This window comes from Mesoplodon densirostris, chromosome 9 (genome assembly GCF_025265405.1).
Source record: "Mesoplodon densirostris isolate mMesDen1 chromosome 9, mMesDen1 primary haplotype, whole genome shotgun sequence".
NCBI classification, from domain to species: Eukaryota; Metazoa; Chordata; class Mammalia; order Artiodactyla; family Ziphiidae; genus Mesoplodon; species Mesoplodon densirostris.
Genome location: NC_082669.1, coordinates 16592484 through 16619295, shown reverse-complemented (window position 1 = coordinate 16619295; position 26812 = coordinate 16592484). Strand labels below are relative to the sequence as shown.

General features: G+C 39.3%; 1 protein-coding gene across 1 annotated transcript in view; it reads right to left on the bottom strand.

The window, feature by feature from the left end:
- Positions 1-8364: 8364 nt before the first annotated feature.
- LHFPL3 (LHFPL tetraspan subfamily member 3) overlaps positions 8365-26812 on the bottom strand; it is a 385731-nt gene continuing 367283 nt past the window's right edge. The window contains exon 2 of the mRNA XM_060108847.1: positions 8365-8726. Coding sequence (XP_059964830.1) covers positions 8365-8726 — 362 coding nt within the window. The remainder of the gene's footprint in view (positions 8727-26812) is intronic.

Genomic DNA, 26812 nt, shown 5'->3' with positions numbered 1-26812 from the left:
GTTTATCACGAGGCTTGGCACACACGAGGTGTGGAGGAAATGTTTGATGAGCTGACTGATGTGGTTTTGCCCATTGCTTGGCACACGGCAAAGCACAGAGTCCATTTCTGTGCCTGTTGAAATAAGGCCTAAAGCGGTACACTGACTTGCTGAGTGGCAGAGTTACAGTATATTGTTCCAACATGCCGTTCTCTGATTCTTTAAAAATATGTATCTATGTGTAACATGCAGGCAAATTTATTTCCTTTGCAATCCATGAAGTAAGAGACAAACTGCTTCATGTGCAGGAAACATGTTAAATGGGACATTTACTTACACAATTCTTTCATGGAATTGATTCAATAGAAGTAATAACAAGTGCTTAAATTTATGAAGCATTTACTATGTGCTGAGAACTATAATATTGGATATAACAGATAAATAAGACATAGTCCTTGCTCTCAAGAAACTTAGAGTAAAAAATGTAATTTGCAGGGTTTTTGGGGGGGTGGTCATATTTTGTAAAGCACTAATAGAACACCTATTTCTGCAAGTAATCTCAACATTTATTTATCTCAGAAGTATCCGCTTGGCACTGTGTCCTTACCTCCCCTACCAGACGTTAAAAACAGAAGATGTGATACACACACACTCACACACACACACACACACACACACACACAACGGAATACTATTCAACGATAAAAAAGAACGAAATTTTGCCATTTGCAGCAACATGTATGGACTTGAAGGGCATTATGCTAATAATAATAAGTCAGAGAAATGTCAGAGAGAAAGACAAATACTGTATGATCTCACTTATATGTGGAATCTAAAATATACAACAAACTAGTGAATATAACAAAAAAGAAACAGACACACATATAGAGAACAAACTAGTGGTTACCATCGGGGGGGGGAATGTAAGACTGGGGGACTGGGAGGTACAAACTATTAAGTATAAAATAGGCTACAAGGATATACTGTACAACATGGAGAACAGAGCCAATATTTTATAATAATTATAAATGGAATATAACCTTTAAAAATTGTGAATCACTGTATTGTATATCTTTATATAATATTATACAGCAACTATATTTCAATAAAAAAATCAGACCCCCCCCAAAAAAACAGCTCTGTTTCTCCTTTGCCAGGGGCAAGTGAAGTGACAGGTTATATTTTCAGTGTATTCTTCGACCTCACAATGGAATCAGTGAGCATGCAGCAAGAATGTAAACATCACTTGCCAAAAAAGTTTCATGTACACTAAAAAAACAAGTCTGAGTAGGGACACTGAGTCCCAAGGAGATTTAACTAGAATGAGAGTCAAGAACACTAATGTTTCATTTGGTACCTGTGCTTCTCCAGGCAGAGCATGTGGAAAAACACCAGAGACTCCAGCATGAATAAGAGGAAAGCTAGAGGGGTTCATTGTTAGGAAACTAACTAGATAAACAGGAAGCAACTAAACTACTGGAGAATATTTATGGGGGAGAAAAAATTTTCAGAGGTATATTTGTGGCCTAGAAGTTTAAATATGTAGATAAGAATACTAGAAATAAGAGATGTCACGAACTGAGATGGGGAAGACTGTGGGGGAAGGAGGCTTTGTGGGAAAGATAAGGAGCTCAGTTTGGGAAAGTTTGTTAAGTTTGAGAAGCTAATTTAGATATTAAAAAAGGGTATCAAGTAGGCAGTTGGATATATGAGACCAGAGTTCATTGGAGAGGTGGGAGGTGGATTAAATTTGGGAGTCATTAGGGTACAGCAGTCATTTAAAGTCACGGAAATAAAGACACAGACCTACTAGAGAGTGGACTTGAGGATACCGGGAGGGGGAAGGGTAAGCTGTGACAAAGTGAGAGAGTGGCATGGACATATATACACTACCAAATGTAAAATAGATAGCTAGTGGGAAGCAGCCACATAGCACAGGGAGATCAGCTCGGTGGCTTGTGACCACCTAGAGGGGTGGGATAGGGAGGGTGGGAGGGAGACGCAAGAGGGAGGAGATATGGGAACATATGTGTATGTGTGTGTGACTGATTCACTTTGTTGTAAAGCGGAAACTAGCACACCACTGTAAAGTAATTATACTCCAATAAAGATGTTAAAAATAAATAAAGTCATGGCAGAGATGAGATAACCTGGGATATGAGCATAGATAGAGTGGAGAGATAGATAGCGAGGAATCAGCAAAGGAGACTGAGCCCAAAGAGCCCCACAGAGGAAAGAGGAAATCTAGGCAAGGTCAGCTACTGGAAGCCAGCTAAAGACAGACCTTCAGATGGGGCCAGTAGTCAACTGTGAAAGGTTGCTGATAAGTCAATACAAGGATTGATAATTGACTATGAGATTTAACAATTAGGAGATTGGGGGTGACCTTCATAAGACAGTGTCTGTGAAGTGCTGGGGGTGAGAACATGAATGGAGTGAGCTTATGAAAGAGTGAGAGGAGAGGAATTAGAAGCTCCAAGTATATAAAACAACTCTATGAGCACTAAGGTCCGCTCCAGCTGAGACTCACTCACTCCAGTGAGCCCCTCTGAAAAAGTGTCAGGATGTATGTCATTTTTTAGAGGTACACTCTGAGATGCTTTGACGACCACGAGGACTTTGTTCAAATCCCAGCGGGAAACAGACAATTCACCACGGCTTCATTAAAGCTTTAATTCAAAGCACTTGAAGATACTTTCTTTCCTACACTTCCTGATCTTACCTCACCAGGTTTTTATAAAGTTACAGAGTCAAGTAAGAGGACGAGTTTTAAATCAAGGCTATCCCCCATTCTCAGGTGTATTAAACTTTTGATTGAATAATATTATCTAAAAGCTACCAAATGAAAATAAGACTATACTCTATATATAGACTATACTCAGGGCTGACTAGTCAAGTGGAAAGCAATAGAATCAGCATCCATAAAGAATTGATTACATCATGTTGTGTAATAGAAAGAACTTGAAATTTCAAGTAAAATGATTTGTGTTTGAGTCCTGGATCCATTCCTTCCTAGCTGTGAAAATTTACACAAAATATTTAACTTTTATGAACCTCGGTTTTTGACATGTATAACTAGGATGATGATAACAACTTCACAGGATTATTCCAAAGATCAATTAAAATGTCCTATGGGGGAAATGATTAGCAATAAGTAAAGCCGATATCAATATGATTGATTATAAATTGCTTCTACATCGATGCTTTTGGCGGATTCTCCCAACTCTACAGAGGAGGCAGAACTGGGTATTATCATTCCCATTTTAAAGAAAGTGACGCTGAGGCTCTGAGATGTTAAGAGACTTGTTCAAAGTCACATGACTAATAAGTGCCAGAGTTGAGACCAGAAAAAAAGTTTGTGTCTGTGATCTGGGACCTTGTTCACTGTCCACGTGTCCACATGGACATCACATAGTATGGGAATCTAGTGGGGCAGGGAGCCTCCTCTGCATGGGACAGAGTTTCTAAATCTGACTTATTCTCCTCTTGGTGGTGTGCACGCGTGGGGCTGTGACAGCAGGTTCAGTGGGGAGGTACACAGCTGAGAGAAAAACACCTAGGCATCCTGGACCTCCTTCCCCTTGACCTTTATCTTTCCCGTCTCCTAGTCACCCCAGCATTGCTAACAAGTCCCCAAAAGAGCCTTTAGTGTATTCATTGCTCTGAGGGTAGAAGCTCTTACGACTCTCAGAGCATCCTTAAAGGACGCCTCTGAAGGTGTCCCTTGAATTGGAATATTTTACAGCTGGAAGAAACCTCAGATGCCATTTAGGTAAGTCTGCATTTTACAGAGAAGGAAGCTGAATTCCGGGACTATTAAGATATGAACGCAAGGCTCCTCGGGTCACATCACACCAGCTCTGGGCAGTGCACACTCTTTCCACAGACCACACTGCCGCCCTCAATGAGGCCGTGGCACGGCATGGTACCTTAACTCAAAATCTTGAAGCATTTCTCAATTAGTTATTTAAGTAAAATGCATTTATTCTAACTCCCCCTATTACAGCATTAAAAAGAGCTTAAACCACTTAATAAATAAGTGGCAGCTGGAGTCACCTCTTGATGGATAATCATGTTTTCTCATTTGAAGTTAAAGTGCTAGAAGACAAAGTGACTTTAAAACTGCTCATGAGAGGCCCCAATTATCCGATAAGCAATTCCAAAGACCATACACATACACGCAGAAACAGAACTCTTTATGAATGGTGTCTGACAAGGAAAGAGATATTTGTGGCAAAGGAGCTCTTGAAAATGTAATTATTTATCCTTTGACAATTAATGAAAGAAATTGAAAATGAAGCTTTCATTTCAAATCCTTTTCATCTGGATGAAACTTTAACTTTACATACTGAAATTGACTTCACAGTTCAGTGTGTTAAAATATGCAGTTAAGCAGCATTTCAAGGTTAAATGACGACTGTTGTTGGCCCATTTAGAAATCATGCTGCCCAACGCCCAAAACAAGAATCAACACCTGCCTGTCTGCTACTATCCCCAGATCCAGGGACAGCACACAGCCTGCAGGGCCGGCTCCCCAAACGCAGGGGATGCAGTTGAGTTTTCTTGCATGTGCCAACTCCTGTATAAAGTGAGTTGGATATTTAGAGTTTTCACTCCTCTTTGTTTTTCAGTGGGGCTCTTTTTTGTCTGTTTGTTAGAGCCCCATAGATGATTAACTTTCTCTCTTACAGAAGTCTGCCCAAAGACAACACTTGCACCATCAAATTTTCAGTTTGGTGAAACAATGTTAAAACTCCTTCATTCAGATTTTGCCATTTCACAATTTATGATCAATTTCAGCTTAGATCTCTTTCAAATTATATTTACACTCTTAGAAAAGGAGGACCTTATGAAATGCTGTGGGAGGTGTGGTACGGGAACATGAAAATGGGATCGAGGTGAGTTCATTGGACATTTATCTTAAGAGACAGAGGTGGAGATGTTCATCTGTGGACCTCTCCGTTTTCCCTTTGAATAGCACCTTTGTGACAGTTAATTTATGGCTCTGGAGCATCCTATGGAGCACCTTTCACCTTAAGACTCTGTACGTGGAGTAAAGGCAACAATTAGAGCTGCATTCCCTTCCCTTCTCTGATATAGTCTGTAACAGTGATTCTTGTTTTGACCATTGGGGTGGTTGTTGGGAAAGACTTACGGATCTAAGCAATATCTTATTGTACTGAACTCACTTGGTGGCTTTTCTAGATATACAGGGCAATTGTGTTATTAGATTACAAAAGCCACATAAAGAAGAAATGATAATGAGACCTTTCAGGACAAACTTCTTCGAACTGGGGGCATTTGCCACATTTGCAGGTTTATTCTTTCTATAATGGTCCTGCTACTTGTTATAAGGTGTAGGTTGTTAGGATGATTGACAGGCCATAAAACTGGAAGACTACAAAAGATACTACAGTGTGTGTGGTGATATAACCTATATCATAACCTATTTCCTCTTCTGAGTCAAAGCTTGAGTTATGGTATTATCTGCTTCCATGATACCAGAAGGCATCATGTAGTTTATAAAATCTTCCAAAATTCCATGAGCTAGATTTGGCTCTTGTTTCATTGCATTGTGCTGGAACCCAAAGGAGGCCTTAGCTATCAAAGGACATCACGTTAGTTTCATCAGTTAAAAAAAAAACTGATAGTGAAAAACAATGTTTCAATAAGGGAAAATTTATATTAACGTAGCCAAGCAAAGTACCTATATATAACCAATTTCATAATTACAACTTATTCTTACAGATCCTCAGGGAAGTGAAATCTGAGAGAAGGTAACAATGATGTATTTAGTTTTGGTTACTGCATGCACTTCAAAGCCATTAAACTACTGATTAGTGAAACTATGTTCATACACAAACATACAAACAAACCACTGACTGGTTTTCCCTCAAACAACCTAAGTTTTTGCAAATTTTAACAATGAACAAGTGTTTAAATAATAACAAACAATAACGGCTACTCTCTACAACAACCGTAAATCTCCTACCGTTTCTCAGAAACATGCAGGTTTGATTACATTTTATACAAGGCTTAGAAAACCCTGCTCTGATTTTTACAAGGCCCTATTGTTTACGGATCAGAACTGCCTGGGTAATAGAACTGTTGATACATTCTCAGAGTTCCAGGAAAAGGAATTTCAATTGTGAAATAAAAATGTGGTAGAATTGAAATGTTTCATCAATAGGGCCTGGTGCTCTCTGCTGCTTTATTAGATCTTTCTGATTTGATACAGATGAACTGCTACTGATTTTAGTCCCTCAGAACCAGATGGAAGAAGCTCTAGAATACATCCAAATATGATACGTTCAAATGGAGAAGATGATGAACACAGAAAAATTATTCACAGATAGTCCCTAAACCGTATATTGGCCTATTTTAATCTTCTTTCCCATTAATGCTTTTACAAGGTGTTTCCAATATATCATTGAGTAGAAAATGATGCTTTCTTTAATAAAGACCTAGACAGAAGGGATCAAACATCCACATTTAACTGAATCAACTGAAAGAAAAGACCCATCTTGGAAACTGTTGATTATTATTCTATAATCCTGCCTGTTCCATCTTGAAGTATGAATTCAGGAGAATTGTCAGTTGTATGTGTGATTGTGAGTTAGAATTCTCAGTGGCCAAGTGAAAACATTCCTGGCTTTGTTATTTTTTTGTTCTGAATTTTCTTCTTCTTATATGTGGTCAAAGGATATCTGGAAAGTTAAAGGTTCTCAATATAACTTTGAATTGTACAGTGAATAAATAGAATTCTGGGTGGTGGTGGGAATCAAGCATTTGCAGAACAAAGTAGTTTTCTTTAATTCATTCTCTAGGGAAAGGTAATTTATTCTAATATTGAGCTATCTCTCCTATTAAATTTGAAGTGAAGTTAACAGGACAGAGACCCGTCTGTGTACATCCAACAAGACACAAAGACAATAGCCAAGGGCACCAAATTAATGAGTGCATGTGAAAGCACTTTAAACCTGCAACATGCTTTATAAGTGTAATCAGCATCTAGAAAAGGCAACTCAGAGGGAGGTAGTCATGTTTTTAGGAAGTTCAGCACTGTTCCCCTATGAAAGGATTATTTTTGTGTTTAGAATATTTTTGATAGAACCAAGTAAACTAATATGTATTCTGTCTATAAATCAGAGGAATAAAGGGCTCGCAGGTGACTGCTCCTCTCCCAGACTTCTCTATTCATCTCTTTATAGTTCATGGTTTATGAGCATAAATTGTGATGCTCTAAGTATAAAGCTTGCTACACTATCATTACATGTGACATTCACGTAGATATTAATGTATGCTTATATTTGAGGCACGTGGAGGCAGTGAAGAGTTTTTCAAGTAAACACTACTTGAAATAAACTAAATTTCATAATTCAAGGATGGATTTAGTTCTTAATTAGGAATAAAAGCTAGAAGAAGGAGCCACTCAGTTGAAGGTGCTGATACAAGTCCAAAGTATTAACGATAACATAAAGACAAAACAATTTAATGAACCTAAGGCTTTAACAAAACAGAGACAGTAAAATTCTATCCCGAGAAATTGGTTTAGAAATGTGGAAAGAAAATTAAAAGATTTATCTTGAATAACGACTTGCTAGCTCTTACTGGCACACTAGAATATTCATGTATCATTCACTAGTCAATGTCCTATTTTCTATCCTAGTTTGTGTGTGTTTTACAGAAGGCATTTTCTTTTTGAAGAGAAATTTGAGGACTTTTGATTACCCAGATAACACATTTTAAAATTCAGCTAATTAGGTAAACACTGAAATATCTAACTGTAACTATTTGTGGCCAGTATCTCTACCTCTTTCTGAGAGGTTGAGTCTGAATTCAAGTATATTGATGGTGAGCAGTTTAACAAAGACGCTTATAGATGATTCTCAAAGACTCCCCAGGCATTTATTTCAACCTGGAAAACCGCTGAATACTTGGCGAGAAAGCACTTGCTGTTTGGCCCAGTAGGGCCTCCCCACACCCACCCCCCAAAAAAGTTGTTGTTTCATAGCCATTAATTCATGGAAGGAAGAAACTGGAAAAACTGTATCTAAATAACAATGGACTCAGAAAGCCTCAGAAAGGTAAACGTAAAAATACACTAGTTTAATTGTGTAAATGTCTCGAGTCTGGGAAAAGTCTGTGAACTGGACACCATTAAAAGATGCAGTATCTGCTAGTCCCAAGCTCCCAATCCATCCTTCCCCCAACCCTCCTCCCCCTTGGCAAACAAGGTCCTACTGTATAGCACAGGGAACTATATTCAACATCCCGCAATAAACCATAATGGAAAAGAATATGAAAAAGAATGCAGATATATGTATAACTGAGTCACTTTGCTGTACAGCAGAAATTAACACAACACTGTCAATCAACTATACTTCAATTTTTTAAAATGCAGCAAATTAGACCCAGAGGGGATGCACTGCTACCAGACGGGAAAGAATGCAGAGTGTCATTTTTTGTGTTTGAGGCGCCCAGGTAAGAGTTCCCCAAAGCAATCTTACCTTTGTTTTCTGCCTTCAGTTCCTCCGCCATCAAGCTGTCTTGTCGGTTACCAAGCACGAACGCCAGAAACGAGAGGATGAGGGCATCCAAAATCCCAATGATAGCCAGGATGTAAGCCCAGCGGACTGAACAAGCCCCAAGAGTGTACTTGTCTGTCTTTTCTCCACACATCCGTTTTACTTCATCTGAATCCCAGCCATCAGGGAAAATCATACAGCCAAGCACAAGGCAGGCAGCTTAGAGAGAGAGGAAAAAAAGAGAAAAGGAGTTGACATAAATTCCATTTTAGCAAATATAGCTACTGTGTGTCAAATCACTGTCCAAATTCTTGATGTAAAAACCAGCAAATCTTACTGCTGTCCAACCCTGAGTGATTTTTTCCTGGTTAACTTAAAAGCAGCCCAGCACTCTGCAGTGAAAGGGGATCTGGTAACACTCTTTTCAGTGAGACTGAGCATTATAAGAGAGGTTAAGGTATGTTGATGAATAAGAAAATACTAAAAAAAAAAAAAAAAAAAAGAATTTGAGTGCATTTGTGAGAAGGCTTCCACTGCAAATAGGCCACAGGCAATCTTAACACTGCAGAATGACAATTCAATGCTGGTTTTGAAGAGCTATAACAGCAGCCAGATTAGGGATTTAGGATAACATGGAAAATACCAGCGCATATATTGACTTGGAGTCACAGTAAAAAATAGTTTCATATTGTGACCTCCGACATACACACTAAAAAGTTTCTTGAAACTACACTTACCACCGCAATGCACTCTGATATTTTCTAGTCTATTCTCCGTTCTATTTCATTTTTTAAAAGGCCGAAAATCATGGTAACGCAGTGTGGCACCACAGAGCTTTTATGGGAATTCAGGAATTTAAGGAGAATACTTATGTTCTATTTCCCAAATATCATCAAGTGAATCATATGAATACTTTAAAATAAGAATATGTTCATTTGAAGGCTTTTGTTGCTACTCTCTTTACATTTAATCCAATTATTTGAGGGTAAATGATGACACTGTTAGGTTACATAGAGCATTCTGAATAGGTAGTTCACTCATTAATTCAACAACTGCATATTGAGTGTCTCCTAAGGAGTACCAGACACAGTTCTTGGTGCCATCAAGGGATACAGTCATCAAGAAAAGAGACATGGTTTATGTTATCATAGACTTTATGTTCTGTCAGGAAAGGAGGCAAAAGATGAGTAAGCATGCAAATAAAATAACTGTAAGTTGTAATAAGTAATAGGCAAGAAAGAAACAAAGGGCTCAGAGAATAGCGGGTGGGACCTTCTTTAGAGAAAGAGATCAGGTAAGGCCTCTTGAGGGGATGACAGTTTTGGCTAAGGCCAAAAACAGGCAAAGCACTAGACGTGTGAAATAGATGGGAAAGATGTTCCAGGCAAGAGCATGTGCAAAGGCCCCGATGTTGGAAAGAGGCTTGGTGTATTTCAGAAATTACCAGGAGATTAGTGATGGGGGTGGAGAAAGTGATCCTGTTGATGCTGTGAGGCAGGCAGGGGCTATGCATCCCAGCAGGTTATTGCTTCCAGGGCATGTAACTAAAGAAGACTATGATGGCACAACCAAGTTAAGAGTTCTGTGACTATCAGAGGCAAACAATCCCTGAAGCTGGCAAGAGCAAGTCCCATATAACTCTTACCTCACTGCAACTTACTGAACAAGCCAGAAGTAGACACACAAATATTCTCTTACTTTTTAACAGGAGCACAGCTCTACAAGACAGGTCTGGAGGAGACAGATACCAAGAGGGGTGACAGGAAGGAAGACTGCCTGGGAGGACTCTGATTTAGGATTCCCTGTTATTTTACAGGATGATAGTTCAAAACTTTGGGTCACACTTAATTCCTCTCTTTTCTGTGCCCCACATCACAAATGTTGCCATGCTTCTCTTATCTACCTGTGCAATATCTCCGCATAGGCACGCCTACTTTAAGCCTTCATTATCTCTCAAAAGGAACCCTAACTTCCCTCTGCCTTCTGTTCATCCTCACCGTATTTCAGATCACACATTACTGCTCATGCTCAAAATGTCTTGCTGGTTCCCACGGGTACTGAAGAACACTCAGACACTCAGCTAGGTATTCAGGGATCCACGGTCCAGCCCCTACTTAGTTTCCAGTCCTCCTCCCCTTTATACTCTCCACTTCACGTGGGTTGAAATACACATGACCCCCTGTCCATGCACCAAGTTTCTGGATCTCTGTTTTCTCGTTTGCCTGGAGACTTTGCCACTACTGTCCCTAGATACTCTACTCTTAAATATCCTTTAACATTCAGTCAAAAGCAACATTCTCCACAAAGTGAGCCCCTCAAATTCTTCCTGAACTACATTATTGCCCTTCTCTGAACTCACATAGCTGTTGACTGCATTGATCTTCAAGTTCTTATTGTTGTTGTTTTACATGTGTTACAGTTATTTATTTATAAGCATTATCTCAATTACAGACTATAGGCTTTCTGAGAAAAGAATCTTTGGTTAAGTCATCATATTTATAGCACCTAAAAGAGTGTCTTGTAGATAGTTGGCAATAAAATACTTTTGAATCAGAAACTGAATGAAACAATAAACAAATGATAGCTCCTAGACAGTATACTCTAAAATACAGTTTACAGAAGTCAACATCACAACTACCAAAGGTCACCAATCTAGTTAAATATGGATTCATACTTCGATGACATCTAACAGAGGCAATTTTTTTATAACTTGACAACAGATTACAAGTACTTGGGAGATTAGAAAAAAGTGGAGTTGATGATTTGAAAATACTTCAAATTCCCATTCCTTCTGTAGTTTCTAGCATTCAGTACCAACATGCTCTCCAAGGTATTTCTAGTAGTAATCATCCTTGTATTTTAAAAAACATGTGGTTTCCGTGAGTGAAAATTCGTTTTATTTGGGAAGACCCAGATTTTTAAATCTAAACCGTACTTCAGAAAAATCACCTCTAAGGAGGCTATGTTACATGGAATATCTTCTAAAATATTCTAAATGCTTTTTAACATTTTTATTTATGACAAAATTACTTAAAAAGGAAAATCAATTTTTTTTTAATGAATGGGAATCATTTGGAGCATGGTAACTTTCAGTTTTAGCTAAACTAAATAGACATCACCAAGTGACTCAAGTTCAAACAGGTTATTGGATATTATAGAACAATTCCACTGGAATAGGATGTTTGTGGAATGCTGACATCAACAAAGACATCTTTTCTCAAAGTCTTTATGCACTGAGGGTAGACTGACTATCTTAAAAATTTCCATTTCTGGAAACTCTGAATTACATACTGGAATAAAAAAAGCAGAGGCAGAATTCACACTCTGAAGCTAAAACCACAGGAGAATATGAATGGCAATTCATTATTCCCTATCTTCAAAGTATATGATTTCCTTAATCAAATTTTAAGTGAAGGATCTGGGAAGATAGAGGATATAATATACCATTGTGCTTCATTTTACACAATGGGATTTTTGCTGAAAGTAACAAGAATAGAATTTTTGAAGTGCAATTTTTATTTTCAACATGGTCTAAGGGAGTTGGCTGTTCAGAGGAATCTTAAGATAAAACTGGGGCTGATAACAAGGTCGGGTTTTGGCCTCCCAGGGAAAAAGGTTTAGGTCCCCCACTCACAGGTGTACTCCAGGTGTCCTTCAGGCCAGAAGGCACTGGATTTGTACTGGATTCTCCACCCCCTTCTTGTTGGCTGTCTCTTAAAGTGAAAGAACTGATCTTTTAAAAAAATTTATCTGTTTTGAAAATCTGAATGGTTCTGTGTAGTAGGATAATAAAAAATGAAACTTAACTGCACTTAAAAGCTTTTAAAACTTTGTAAGTGAAGTCTGTGATTAAAATCCAATTTTTAAATAAATAAATCCTATCTTTTTGAAAGCTGTGCTTCTAGATGGCCACTGCATAGCAAATTTTATTTTCTGACAATGTATTATCAAATATACATTTTCTTCTCACCCTATCCAAACTTCCCCAACTTGGCTGTTTTATTTTTGAAAGGCAAAGCCCCTTCCCCAAAGTTATAGTGTATTAAAGATTAATTTAAACCATTAAGATAGTTTAGGCTCTGTTGGTTTCTTTGGAAAGGTATGGTTATTACATTCTGCATCAGTGCTTGAGTGCTATTATAAATTCTGTTTTCTGGCATCTTATTAACCAGAACCTCACTAACCTGCACGATTTGTAGAGCCGCTAGAAACTAACAGCTGTTTGTAATCCTGACTAAGAAGTACCTGCAAGATGCTAGGCTAATGCCTCAGTCAGCAAAGGATGAAATAATATTCCTGTTGGCTTTATAATTATTTCTAATTCTTCACAAATTGATCATCTGATCATCCTGTAAGACGCAGCACCACCACTATACTAAACATTAGCGTATACAAGGCACCAGAACATCTGATTAACTTGGACATGCTATTTCCTGACTGGGAGGGATAGTGGAGAATTAGTTCCAACTGGGCTATTATCCAAAAACGGTTTCTTATTAGAATGTCACCTAGAAAATGACTAAGTTACTCGCAGTTATATATTCCTTCATTTCAGCAGCAGGTTTTCCAGAAGTATATCAGAGAACATTGTTGAATATTAAAGAGAAACAAGAGCTCACAAGCTGGAGGTGAGCAGAGAATAATGATGAAAAGAAACCTATGTCCTTATGGAATGCTGCCATGACATCTTCTAATCCAGAATATACAATCAAGGCACCTTTGTGAGGGCATGACTGTTGATTTCAATTTTAAGCATATTCCAAATGGCTAGGAAGCATTCACATTCTAAAAAGAACCTCTATGTAGAGGCTGCCCACAATGGGTTCTTCTGAAATAGTACACAAACAGCTAGTGGTTCCCTAGAGCCACTAATTGCTCTGGCATTTTTCTTTGCCAAAGAGCTGAATATAACCTCTGTGAAAGAAACAGCCTCAGAAAAATCCACAACTGTTTTTAATTGGGTCTTTCTCCAAAGGGGAATGAAGCAAGAGGAAAAAAGCAATAGTGGGGGGTCTATGATTTGGGTCACTTGGGCCTGCTGATACTGCTGAACCAACTCTCCTAATCAGGACTTTCAACATTGCAAACCTGAGAACTGCTTATTTTTTGGACAGGAAGGGACGGTCTAAATTCATTCTTTTAAAAGTCTATGCACAGTTGCACAAAAAGCATGATAAATTACCTCACGTTGCTGAAGCATTCAAAGGGAACGTGGTGAAAAAAATGAACCTGAGTTCACTTTATCAATTATTCAGGCATATAGTAATTGAAGAAATTGATGCCAGAAGAGCTGCCAGGCTATGGAGGGGGAACTTTCACAGGAGGATTTTTACTCTAAACACCTGGTAAAGGAGAGACACGAAGCATTCCTACAGTTTCTTCATTAGCACAGGGCCAACAAAACTGAACCATAGTATTCATACGTCTGGAAAAGGTACTGTATTTATACCTCAGTTCACATCTGGAGAACTGAGTTGCTAGACAATCCAGGACAAAGTACTGTGGTTTAGAGTCCAGTGGAGAAAACAAATTGTCTCCTGACCAGTTTTGGTTTTAAACCCAGTATAATTTTATGAGCATTTAACTTGGGGTCATAACACAAAACATACAACATCCCTTAGAAAGAGAAGAAAGAGAAAATGTAAATAAACAACGGGTTCTCAAAAGAGGAGAATTAGAAAGTTGTGTGTGATGAGAGAAGCTTCTCTGCACAGACGCTCAGCCCTAACTGCCCGAGTAAAGGGCGCCAGGCATCCACTTGTACCTTGTGCTCAATCAGCTGTGAAACCCACACCATCGGGTTTAATAGAAAGGGGAGAATCAGGAGTCCACCCACACCTGTACTTAGGAGCTACATAGTGGAGAAAAGGCTTTTCTGGAATATGAGGAAAAACACATTTGACTAAGTACAACGTAGCTTGCTAATCTGCCCAAATTTTGAGGGTTACTAGCCAAATATAATTACAAATCAGAATGTAGAACTTAAAAATACAATACAGTTCTGATCTCTAGAAGGCTAGTAGATGGCTTTTGATATCTATCTTGGATCCAGTCAGACTCCGTGAAATCTTGATATGACATAGCTAATAACAGTACACACCATAATAAATAGCTAACATTTATTATACGCTCACCATGAGTGGGGCACACTGCACATACATCATCTCATTTAATTCTCAAATAAAGCTAAGACAAACAATACAGCACTACTTCCCAGGTTCTCTAGTTTCTAGAAACAGGGATTTTTCCTGAAATACCCTTTGCTCCTAATCCCATTCTTTCTTCCTTCCCACGGAGATGGAATGAGTCCCCTGAGGAATACCTGGAGGTATTCCTCTCCTTACCTTAGGAGCAGTTTGCCCACATGAAGAATATACTCCACTCCTCTGTGCTGTACATTTTACACAGGGTGGGCTTGATTTTCCAGTGATGCCCAGAAGTAGGAAGACAAGTATGTTTGATTCTGGGGGTGCAGATTAGGAAGTCCTTTTGGCTAAGAGACCCAGAGTCATTTCTTCAACCTAAGCTTTCTTATCCTAAAGGGTATATTTGGTCTCCATCTGCCAGCTCTTCTCTCTCTTAGTTGGTTCAGAGCTTGGGAGGGTCCCACAGTTCTGGAGGCTAGAAGTCTGAGATCAGAGCACCAGTATGGTGGGTTTGGTGAGCACCCTCTTCTGAGCTGCAGATGGCTGACTTCTCGTTGTATCCTCCCTCGCATGGCGGAAAGACAGCTAGCTGGCCCTGTGGCCTCTTCTTATACGGGCATGAATCCCATTCACGGGGGCTCCGCCCTCAGAACCTAATTACCTCCCAAAGGCCCCAGCTGCTAATACCATCATACTGGGATTAGGGTTTTAACCTGTGAATCTTGCGGAGACATAAACATTCAGTCCACTGCAGAGGGGGAACAGAGGATTGTCATTCATTGCTTCTCCACCAACCCCAACATTATTTTCTTTTTTATGTATAGGAAAAAAGGAAGCTGAAGCACAGAAACGTCAAAGAGCTTGCTCAAGGTCATACAAAGCCCACAAGTGGTGAAACAGGATTTGAATTCAGGTAGTCTAGCTTTGGAATCTATGCTTTTAACACCACATACACTATTACCCTTTACTTATCAACAATAATGATGCATATGAAATTACTTTATATTAGAGTTTAAGATTTCACTCTTTTCTTTTTTTTTTTTTTGGCCATGCAGCGCGGTATGTGGGATCTTAGTTTCCCGACCAGGGATTGAACCTGTGCCCCCTGCAGTGGAAGCACAGAGTCTTAACCACTGGGCTGCCAGGGAAGTCTTGAAATTACTTTAGAATATTTTTATTTTTACTAAGAACACTTACAGAATCTTGAAAGTGCTTGTTGTTTATAATTAGACATTTATTGAGTACATGAGCTACTACTAAAATGATGCTTAGAAACTGTTAGCTTTTATATGTATAAATATTTCTTTTGTTTACACCAGTATTTCACCTAATCAGAATTTCACCTTATATGCAGTGCCAAGAACATTAGAGTAATTATAAATTCTAAATGTGTGAAATGGGAATTAATGAGATTAATTATAAATAAATATATGTATATTTGGTTTTATACACATTTCACAAAAAAAGTCCAACCTTTTTTTTTTGGCTTGATATTTTAAGTTGGTTTTTGGCTTGATATTTTAACTTGGCTATGTGTTAGCCAAACATTTTATATGCTCTTAAAAGGTATATATTCCTTTTAAGAGTATATATGTGTATATGTGTATATATGACTATGAATATATTTATCTTATTAATTTACATATGGTTACTTACATATAGAATAAGTTCTACTTCAGGTAAAAATAAAGACATGAGTCAATTCGGTCCTATTAAAGTTTTTGTGAAGATTTACTTCTTTTAAGTAACTTCTTTGACTTTCAGTAGACACATTGCTTTAATGAACATTTCAATAAACGCAAAACCAAACATGCTGGCAGGTCACAAACTTGTCTGAAAATTGCAGGAGAGCTCTTGACTCAGGCAACATTTTCAAGCGCTAAAATCTATATTGCATTTCAGACACAGGACCTTAATAGAAGAAAATATCATCTTTCTCCACAGCCATATGAACAGTACACCTATCATTGTTCTCCCAGCAAATCTGCTTTAGCCATGGTAACACCCAGAGCAAAGACCAATTACTATCTTGCCAGCACTTTTCCGTGTGGCTCCTTGTGTCAAGCTACTTTATTTGTAAAACAGGGAGCCCTGGTCTAGATGTTTGAGTGGTTATCTACTATTTACTTTATATAATTCATATTTAGTAGTATATTTGTATTCACTTGATGCTCCATACATACACATATGATGAGAAATAACTGCATTTGTAAAGTAATTCCTGAGCGGACTCAATGTCTTCCTGCTCAGGGGCTTCCTTGGTGGCGCAGTGGTTGAGAGTCCGCCTGCCGATGCAGGGGACATGGGTTCGTGCCCCGGTCCGGGAAGATCCCACATGCCGCGGAGCGGCTGGGCCCGTGAGCCATGGCCGCTGAACCTGTGCGTCCGGAGCCTGTGCTCCGCAACGGGAGAGGCCCGCGTGCGGCAAAAAAAAAAAAAAAAAAAAAAAGTCCAGGAAATGTCTTCCTGCTCAGCAGACAGAGCGAGGGTGGTATCCTCGCCCTCTGCCCTAACTCAGGGAAAAGAGGCATTGGCTGGAGTTTGACAAGGTCAGGAATCTCATGCCAATCCAGCTAGCAGCATTTCATTTCTCTGTAAAAGGGATAAACCTAGGAGCAACTGAACTCCTTCTCAGTGAGGATGAGCTCTCCCAAACCTGCCAGACTCCCCCGAAACAGAGTGCCCATTTGTACACACTTCCCTGAAACAGAATTTGTCACCAATATAACTTTATGGTGGCAAGCTTTTCTTTTACACAGCTTGCCCACTTTTTATTTTATTCTCCTGATGTAACATTTGAATTCTTTAGAAACTTCAAATGGCAAAAATTATTGTTCAAAGAAAACATGTGGAAAAACTAAATACTACATACTAAAAATGTCAGAAGTGGAACTAAGCTCAAGCAAGATGGATGCTTCCCCAACCATCCTTTGTAAGGAAGGCTCTTACTTTCAAGGGGGCATTAGATGCACACATGAACACATTATTTACAGACTCCCAGGTTATGTTTTTTCACAGTTTAGCTGATACTTCTTTCTCTCTTTCTTTCCCTCTCTCTTTCCCCTTCTTTCTCCCCCCTTCTCTTTCCTCCCTTCCTTCCTTCCATCTATATCTAATCAATATATCAATATTGATATCAATATCGATATGATACATACAGATCTCCCTCTGCTTCACTCCTTGTCCCTATACAGCTTAAGAACAGCCACATAACTATGGAGTGGTGTCACTTTCTTTGCAGAGAGGGCTTGTAATATCATTCAGGACAGATACGGTCTAGTCTAGGCACTGAATTATTTTTTCATCACGTTGAAAAAGGCAGGATGGCACGATGGGGCTCTGGATAACAAAATTTTCGAGCTGACTGTCCCTAATGTCTATTCTGTTCCTCTTTAGTGTCACTTCCTCATTTCCATCCCCTCACCACTTGGATGCTTAAGATCAAGGTTATGTGGACTCTCAGGGTCTGCTTTATTACAGCTAAAACAAAAAACTGCTAAAGAAAAACACAACTGTGGCAAACTGAGTTCCTTTTTTTTTTCTTTATTTCTTGCTCCTTGAAAAAAAATTATTTTTAAAGGCTTCCATTCTCTTTGCTGTGCCTTTGAAACAATTTATTCAGACTAGGGAAAATAATCTGAGATATGTTAGGCTTTAACTAATCTATGGTAAAATCTTCAGTGATTTATGTTTATGGAAAACGCTAATGGTTTAGAACAAATAACTCTCCCCAGAGAAACGGAATTGGAATTGGCAGTGGCTATCAAAAATGAATAGGAGAAAAACCAGGTCAAGAGAGGGTGAAAGAAGTCAGTGGGTTCAATGTTCTGTCAAAAGATTTTCACACATCTTTCAACTTCAAATTCTTAAAGTGGTAACCAAAAGTTTATAGATACAACGGTGTGGCATTTGAAGAACAATGACTGAATCAGAACAATGCCTTCCCTTGACTAAAAGGAAATGCAACCTAGTCTTAACCTGCCAGTGAAATGCCCAGAAGGAGGTTTTGCTTTGAACTCAGGTGCTAGAATGGCCCCAGGCAGGGCTGTGGGTAAGTCTGAAACCTCAGCAGGGAGCTCAGGGCTTTTGCTCTCTGCCCTTGGGGATCATTCCTGCCCTCAGGGTTCGGTACTTTCACCCTTTAACCAAGGCCCCAGGTTCCTGCTTGGGGTTAAAAAAATCTACTGTGATTCATGTGCCACTCTCATAACCAAGGCTGGGGTATGCTGATGGGAATTATAGCACTGTGATGATCTAAGTATTTTAAATTTCGAGATGATGGCCATGTGAATTACTGATAAACTCTGCTAGTTAGAAACATTTAATAAAGTGATAGGATGGTACATTTGTTCCAACATGTTTCAGTAAAGAATTTGTTTTTCTTGGGCTTCCCTGGTGGCTCAGTGGTTAAGAATCCACCTGCTAATGCAGAGGACAAGGGTTCAAGCCCTGGTTGGGGAAGATCCCACATACTGCGAAGCAACTAGTAGTTGTGCTACAACTACTGAGCCTGCGATCTAGAGCCCACGAGCCTCAGCTACTGAAGCCCGTGCGCCTAGAACCCATGCTCCAAAACAAGAGAAGCCACAACAGTGAGAAGCCCACGTACCGCAATGAAGAGTAGCCCCCGCTCGCGACAACTAGAGAAAAGCCCGCACATAGCAATGAAGACCCAATGCAGCCAAAAATTTAAAAAGAAAAAAAAAATTTTTTTTTTACCACTATCCGAATCCAGAATACCAGTTTCCTGTTTGCCCAGACAGAGAGAGGGATATTAATTCTTGTTAGAGACCAATATATGACCAGGGGCAGAGCTTAAAATTTCTGAATGGAAATTGAGAACAGCCTAGAGCAGCCATGATCTGGGCTTGGGTCCTGGTCCCTATCTTGAGTCCGGCTCCAGGGAATAAAAAGATGAACACACATTCTCCACCCTACAACCCTGCCTGCTCTCCCTCTTCAAGGTACTGTTTGTATTCTTCAAAGAGTAGTTGACTTTCATATGTAAAAGAAATATCACTTGGGACAAACTGAGGGCTTGTTGATTATACAAACACAATCTAGATTAAGCATTTCCTTATCTGTAATGTGTATTAGTTTTCTACAGCTACTGCAACAAATCGCCACAAACTTAGTGACTTAAAATAACACAAAACCATATATTTTTTTAATTTTTTAGATTCCATATATTTTTGTTAGCATACGGTATTTGTTTTTCTCTTTCTGACTTACTTCACTCTGTATGACAGACTCTAGGTCCATGGTTCTGAAGAACCTAGGGGCAGGACAGGAATAAAGACGCAGACATAGAGAGAATGGACTTGAGGACACGGGGAGGGGGAAGTGAGAGAGTGGCATGGACACATACACACTACCAAATGTAAAACTGATAGCTAGTGGGAAGCAGCCGCATAGCACAGGGAGATCAGCTCGGTGCTTTGTGACCACCTAAAGGAGTGGGATAGGGAGGGTGGGAGGGAGACGCAAGAGGGAGGGGATATGGGGATATATGTATATGTATAGCTGATTCACTTTGTATAAAGCAGAAACTAACACACCACTGTAAAGCAATTCCACTCCAATAAAGATATTAAAAATATATATATATATAAAATTCTGTAAATCAGAATTCTGATACAGGTCTCAAAGGGCTAAAATCTCATTGTTTGTAGGGCTCCATTCCTTTCTGGAGGCTATAGACAAGAATCCATTTCCCTGCCTTTTCCTGCTTCTAGAGACTGCTGGCACTCCTTGGTTCCTGGACCCTTTCCCTCTTTCAAGGTCATCAATGGTGAGTGGGGTCTTTTCACATGTATCTCTCTGACCCTCTTTTGCCTCTTCTCCTTCCACTTTTAATAATTCATGGGATTAGATTGGGCCCACCCAGATAATCCAGGATAATCTCCTCATCACAAGGTCAGCTGATTAGCAAACTTAATTGCATCTGCAAACTTAATTCCCCATCTCCATGTGACCTAACATATTCACAAGGTTCCAGGCACTAGAGTGTGGACATCTTTGGGGGGCATTATTCTGCCTACCACATCATGTTACACATGGTAGTGTGTTGTTATAATCTTTTTTAAAAAATTGAAGTCTAGTTGGTCTACAATGTTTCAGGTGTACAGCAAAGTGATTCAAATACACACACACACACATGTATATATATATATATATATATATATATATTCTTTCTCAGATTCTTTTCCATTACAGGTTATTACAAGATACTGAATAAAGTTCCCTGTGCTATACAGTAGGTCCTTGTTGTTTATCTATTTTATACATAGTAGTGTGTATCTGTTAATCCCAAACTTCTGATTTATTCCTCTCCCCTACCTTACCCCTTTGGTAACCATAAGTGTGTTAGAATTCTAAGTCCGTGAGTCTGTTTCTGTTTTGTAAGTAAGTTCATTTGTATCACTTTTTTAGATTTCATATACAAGTGATATCATATGATATTTGTCTTTCTCTGTCTGACTTATTTCACTTAGCATGATAATCTCTAGGTCCATCCATGTTGCTGCAAATTGCATTATTTCATTCTTTTTTGCAATTGAATAATATTCCATTGTATATATGTACCACATCTTTATTCATTCATCTGTCAACAGACATTTGGGTTGCTTCCATGTCTTGGCTATTGTAAATAATGCTGCAATGAAACTGGGGTGTACATATCTTTTCAAATTATGGTTTTCTCCAAATGTATGCCCAGTAGTGGGATTGCTGGGTCATATGGTAGTTCTATTTTTAGTTTTTTAAGAAACCTCCATACTCTTCTCCATAGTGGCTGTACCAATTTACATTCACACCAACAGTGTAGAAGGCTTTCCTTTTCTCCACACCCACTTCAGCATTTATTGCTTGTAGACTTTTGATGATGGCCATTCTGACCAGTGTGAGGTTATACCTCATTGTAGTTTTGATTTGCATTTCTCTAATAATTAGCAATTTTGAGCATCTTTTTGTGTGTCTCTTGGCCATCTGTATGTCTTCTTTGGAGAAATGTCTGTTAGGTCTTCTGCCCATTTTTTGATTGGGTTTTTTTTTTGACATTGAGCTATATAAGCTGTTTGTATATTCTGGAAATTAATCCCTTGTTGGTAGCATTGTTTGCAAATATTTTCTCCCATTCTGTAGGTTGTCTTTCTGTTATGTTTACAGTTTCCTTTGCTGTGCAAAAGCTTTTAAGTTTCATTAGATCCCATTTGTTTATTTTTGCTTTTGCTTACATTACTCTAGGAGATAGAGCCAAAACACACTGCTACAATTTATTCAAGTGTGCAACACACTTCAAAGAGTGTTCCGCCTATATTTTCCTCTAGGAGTTTTATAGTATATAGCCTTACATTTAGGTCTTTAATCCATTTTGAGTTTATTTTTGTATATGGTGTTTGAGAATGTTCTAATTTTATTTTTTTACATGTAGCTGTCCAGTTTTCCCAGCACCACTTATTGAAGAGACTGTCTTTTCTCATTGTATATTCTTGTCTCCTTTGTCACAGATTAATTGATGATAGGTGCATGGGTTTATTTCTGGGCTTTCTACCCTGTTCCATTGATCTATGTGTCTGTTTTTGTGCTAGTATCATACTGTTTTGACTACTGTAGCTTTGTAGTATAGTCTGAAGTCAGGGAGTCTGATTCCTCCAGCTCCATTCTTCTTTCTCAAGATTGTTTTGGCTATTCAAGGTCTTCTGTGTTTCCATACAAATTTTAAAATTATTTTATTTCTATGAAAAATGACATTGTAATTTGATAGGGATTGCATTGAATCTGTAGATTGCCTTGGGTAGTATAGTCATTTTAACAATATTGATTCTTCCAATCCAAGGACATGGTATATCTTTCAATCTGTTTGTGTCTTCTTCAGTTTCTTTCATCAGCATCTTACAGTTTTCAGAGTACAGGCCTTTTGCCTTCTTAAGTAGGTTTATTCCTAGGTATTTTATTCTCTTTGATGCTATGGTAAATGGGATTGTTTCCTTAATTTCTCATTCTGATATTTCATTGTTGGTGTAGAGAAATGCAACAGATTTCTGTATATTAATTTTGTATCCTGCAACCTTATCAAATTCATTGATGAGCTCTAGCAGTTTTCTGGTGGCATCTTCAGGATTTTCTGTGTATAGTATCATATCACCCGCAAAACAGTGACAGTTTTACTTCTTCCTTTCCAATTTAGATTCCTTTTGTTTTTCTTCTCTGACTGCTGTGGCTAGGACTTCAAAAACTATGTTGAATGAAAGTGGTGAGAGTGGGCATGTTGTTATAATCTAGTTCCTGTCTTCTGATTTGTAGTTACTGTGGTCCACACTGAGAGGCATAAAGTCAATTGTAGATCTATTGTAAGGGATGAACCCTGAGCATCTGTGCCACACAAGGCTGGCCCTCCATGGATCTCTGCTGGGTTTTCTGCACATGACATAGTTCTATCTTGATTTCCTGATTACCTTTATGTTTTCCTGTTGGGACCAACGTTTGACCTTTTTTGAGCCTGCTTTTCTGAAGTCCTGATATTTTTCCTGTCTCCGACGGTATACATTCTTTAGCTTAAGCCCTTAAAGGCAAGCTTGAGTCATGTTTCAAGAGTGTGGATTATCTTGACCAAAGCAGACAATGCTCAGAAAGGCCATGACTTGGGGGCCTTCTTGCTAGGACCAAATCCACTGCTTGGCCACCTCTCTGCCTTGGATATTCAAGCTTCCAGCTTGAATCACACCTAACTTTGGAATCCTTTGGGCTGTTTGCTATTCCTCTTAGTGACTCTGTGCAAGCACAGACTTGCTAGTCCCCACTTTCTCCCTTTCAGCACTGGCTCCCTGTTGGGGTCACAGCATACTACTTGGTGGAACTCACCTAAACTGCAGCAAACAAGGCCACCTCAACAGCTCCAGACCTGGAGAGATGACACCAAAGACTATCTTTTCTCCCTCCTTCCTAAAAATGCGGGTGATCAAGACGAGTACCTCTGATGTCTGCAGAGTGAGAGCTGAATAATAATTTCCTGAAACGTTTGCCATTTGACACATTTGGAAGTTTGAATAAGAGTGCATATGGATCCTGTCCCCTAACCTCTAGGTACTGATGTATTCAACCTGTGGGCTCGACCTTCACACCTCTAACCCATCTTCACAAAGACAGGCAGTACATTGGGAGGTTCAGATGTAGCTGCATGGAGTTAGTTATGGGTCTAGTGTGTAGCATGAGCTCAGTACCTCAATTCTTACCCATTATTCCCATGTACTGATCTCTGGACATTAATAATAGTATTATTATTGTTCTATAAAGCCAAAGCTATCATTTAGGTTTCTGAGAGTCCAGAATCTCCAGTGAGAATAGTAGTTTGAACCAATGTTGAAGAAAATAAATTTGTCAGGGAAATTGGAGCAAAAACCTGTAGTGCCGGGCCTCCCTGGTGGCGCAAGTGGTTGAGAGTCCGCCTGCCGATGCAGGGGATACGGGTTCGTGCCCCGGTCTGGGAGGATCCCATATGCCGCGGAGCGGCTGGGCCCGTGAGCCATGGCCGCTGAGCCTGCGCGTCCGGAGCCTGCGCGTCCGGAGCCTGTGCTCCACAACGGGGGAGGCCACAACAGTGAGAGGCCCGCATACCGCAAAAAAAAAAAAAAAAAAAACCTGTAGTGCCTTCATTTTCCTGAAATATTTTCATACTGTAAAAATAACAGCTAACATTATGAAGCACTTGTGTCACACACACTCTTATATGAATCAACTCATTTAAACCTCATTACAACCCAATGAAGTATGTACTATTATTACCCCCACTTTATAGAAGTTGAAACAAGAATAGAGAGCTTAAGTAACTTTGAAAATGTCACAGCGGCCAGGATTGACACCTTGGACAGTCTGACTATTGTTCCATCTCTTAACCATTTTATAAGTATAGACTTTAATTTTTACTATTTCAGGAAAATACAGAGCTTTCCTCTGACAACAAAATCAGAATACCAAAAAAGATTCACCCAAGAACTGGTGAGACTGATATAGATAATCTGACAAAAGACTGGTCTTTGACTTAATTAAATACAGTCAACAATTAAGGTCAACACAAGTTGTTAAAAATGCAAAAATTGGGGCTTCCCTGGTGACTCAGTGGTTGAGAGTCCGCCTGCTGATGCAGGGGACGCGGGTTCGTGCCTTGGTCTGGGAAGATCCCACATGCTGCGGAGCGGCTGGGCCGTGAGCCATGGCCGCTGAGCCTGAGCGTCCAGAGCCTGTGCTCTGTGGTGGGAGAGGCCACAGCGGTGAGAGGCCCGCGTACCGCAAAAAAAAAAAAAAAAAAAAAAAGCAAAAATTGGACACATCAACAGATATTTGTATTGCGGTACATGGCTAGAAGCCCATTACTGAGAAATGGTCTTGTGGTGGAACAATACTAGAGTTCCCATGAACTTTAAGAAATGGACCAACTTATCTTAAAGTGTTGGCATCCTGAGTTGTCAAAATGACACCCCTAGAAATAACTGGCAGCAAAATCTCAGTAAACTGAAATGCAGGAACTTCATCGATTTTTGTTATTGCTCTTGTTGAACTTTAGAGCAATATATTCCCAGTTAAGGGAGTTCTTGTCAACAGCTGATGAGAGCCTTAAGAGGTGCCATTTCTTGTATGGCCAGACATAAAGGGATTTTACATAGCCTTGGCAAACAGCTTCTTCAGTCAGGTAACTATTATTTACGTCCCAGTTCTGGGGACAACAGGTGATTAAGACACATCTAATTCCTTCTCTCAAGGGACTTGTAATCTAAAAGGGTACCCAGTTTAACTGCTGTAATAAGGAAAAAAGGGAGAAATAGGTTACTGAGGGTAACTGAACATATAATCTTAAACCTCCAACCTATGCTTTGAAATCTCAAAATTTGCTGAAAGGGAAAATTTAAGATTTTTAGTCCCAGACCACTATTCTTTCAACCAGATCCAAAAGTTGGAAGAGGACTGGGACAAAGAGGACTGGCAGCTGGAGGAGGTAAGTAAAACAGTATGTGTGTGAATGTGTGTGTGTGTGTGTGTGTATGGGGGGGAGCATGGTTATTTAATTATAATACTATATAAAATAAAGGTACAGGTATAACTGTTAAGACTTGGAAGATAACTAGTATCAAAATAGGAATATGCAGTAAAACTTACAATTACTAGGGAGGACAAGAGGGATTTAAAAAAAAATAATTCTAGCAAAAGAAATAGGAACTGGGGTATAGTCTCAAGCTGAGGAGGTCGGGGGATGTCTCTGCTATATGACAATATGATTCAAACTCAAGCTCCCTATATCATCGATAGTGTGGTATGTTATTCATCTCTTCTACTGGAAGTACAGTAAATATTAGGACTGGATGTTTCCACAGTGTAAGTTATGTTTCCTTGAAAGAGTCCAAATAGGAAAAATGATTTACCATTCGCACATTTTAGATGAGGATACTTCATATCTTTCCTCAGTACCAGATCCTAGAACACTGCCTGGAAATGTGAAGTGATGTATGGTTTACATGATCTGTAAAGGCTGACAAGAACCTTGCTCTTGGGTCTTTCTTCATGGTGATGGGTGTTTGGTTGTTTCCACCAGCCCCCCAAACTGGCCCTTCGAAGCAAAGGGAAAAGAGTTCTAGGCACTCATACTCCTGCTCTCCCCTCAACATTTATTTCTGGCACATTCTAGGTCTTTGGCCTCTCTAATGTCCCTGTAGACTCCTCTCAGCATTTTTTGGAATTAAGCACCATTTCATGGTTTTAAATTACTCTTGCTTGCCCTGGTACTATCAGGGCTAAATACGTCCCCCCAAACTTTAATTCTGCTCTTTAAGCATCCTTCTTTCTGCACTGGGTAGGGGGATCACAGTGGTCCCTTAAATTCTACAGGAAGTGTTTTCAGTCATGCAGATGCAATCAATAGAGAACTCAACACAGCCTTTATAAGCCAGAATGTTGCCAGTATACAGAAAGATCTAAAAAAAAGTACTAGAGACAATGGAAAAGGCACACAGCTCTGTAACTAAAACTACTCATGGGTCAGAGGGAGAGAAGGAACATCCTTCTTGTGGTCCCAGCAGGACCTCTATCAGGGATGGTTAAATGCTTAAGAGTTCCTTGAAGTTCCAGTTGTCATGGAGCTATTTGTAGACTGGTCTTCCCAGGATATCA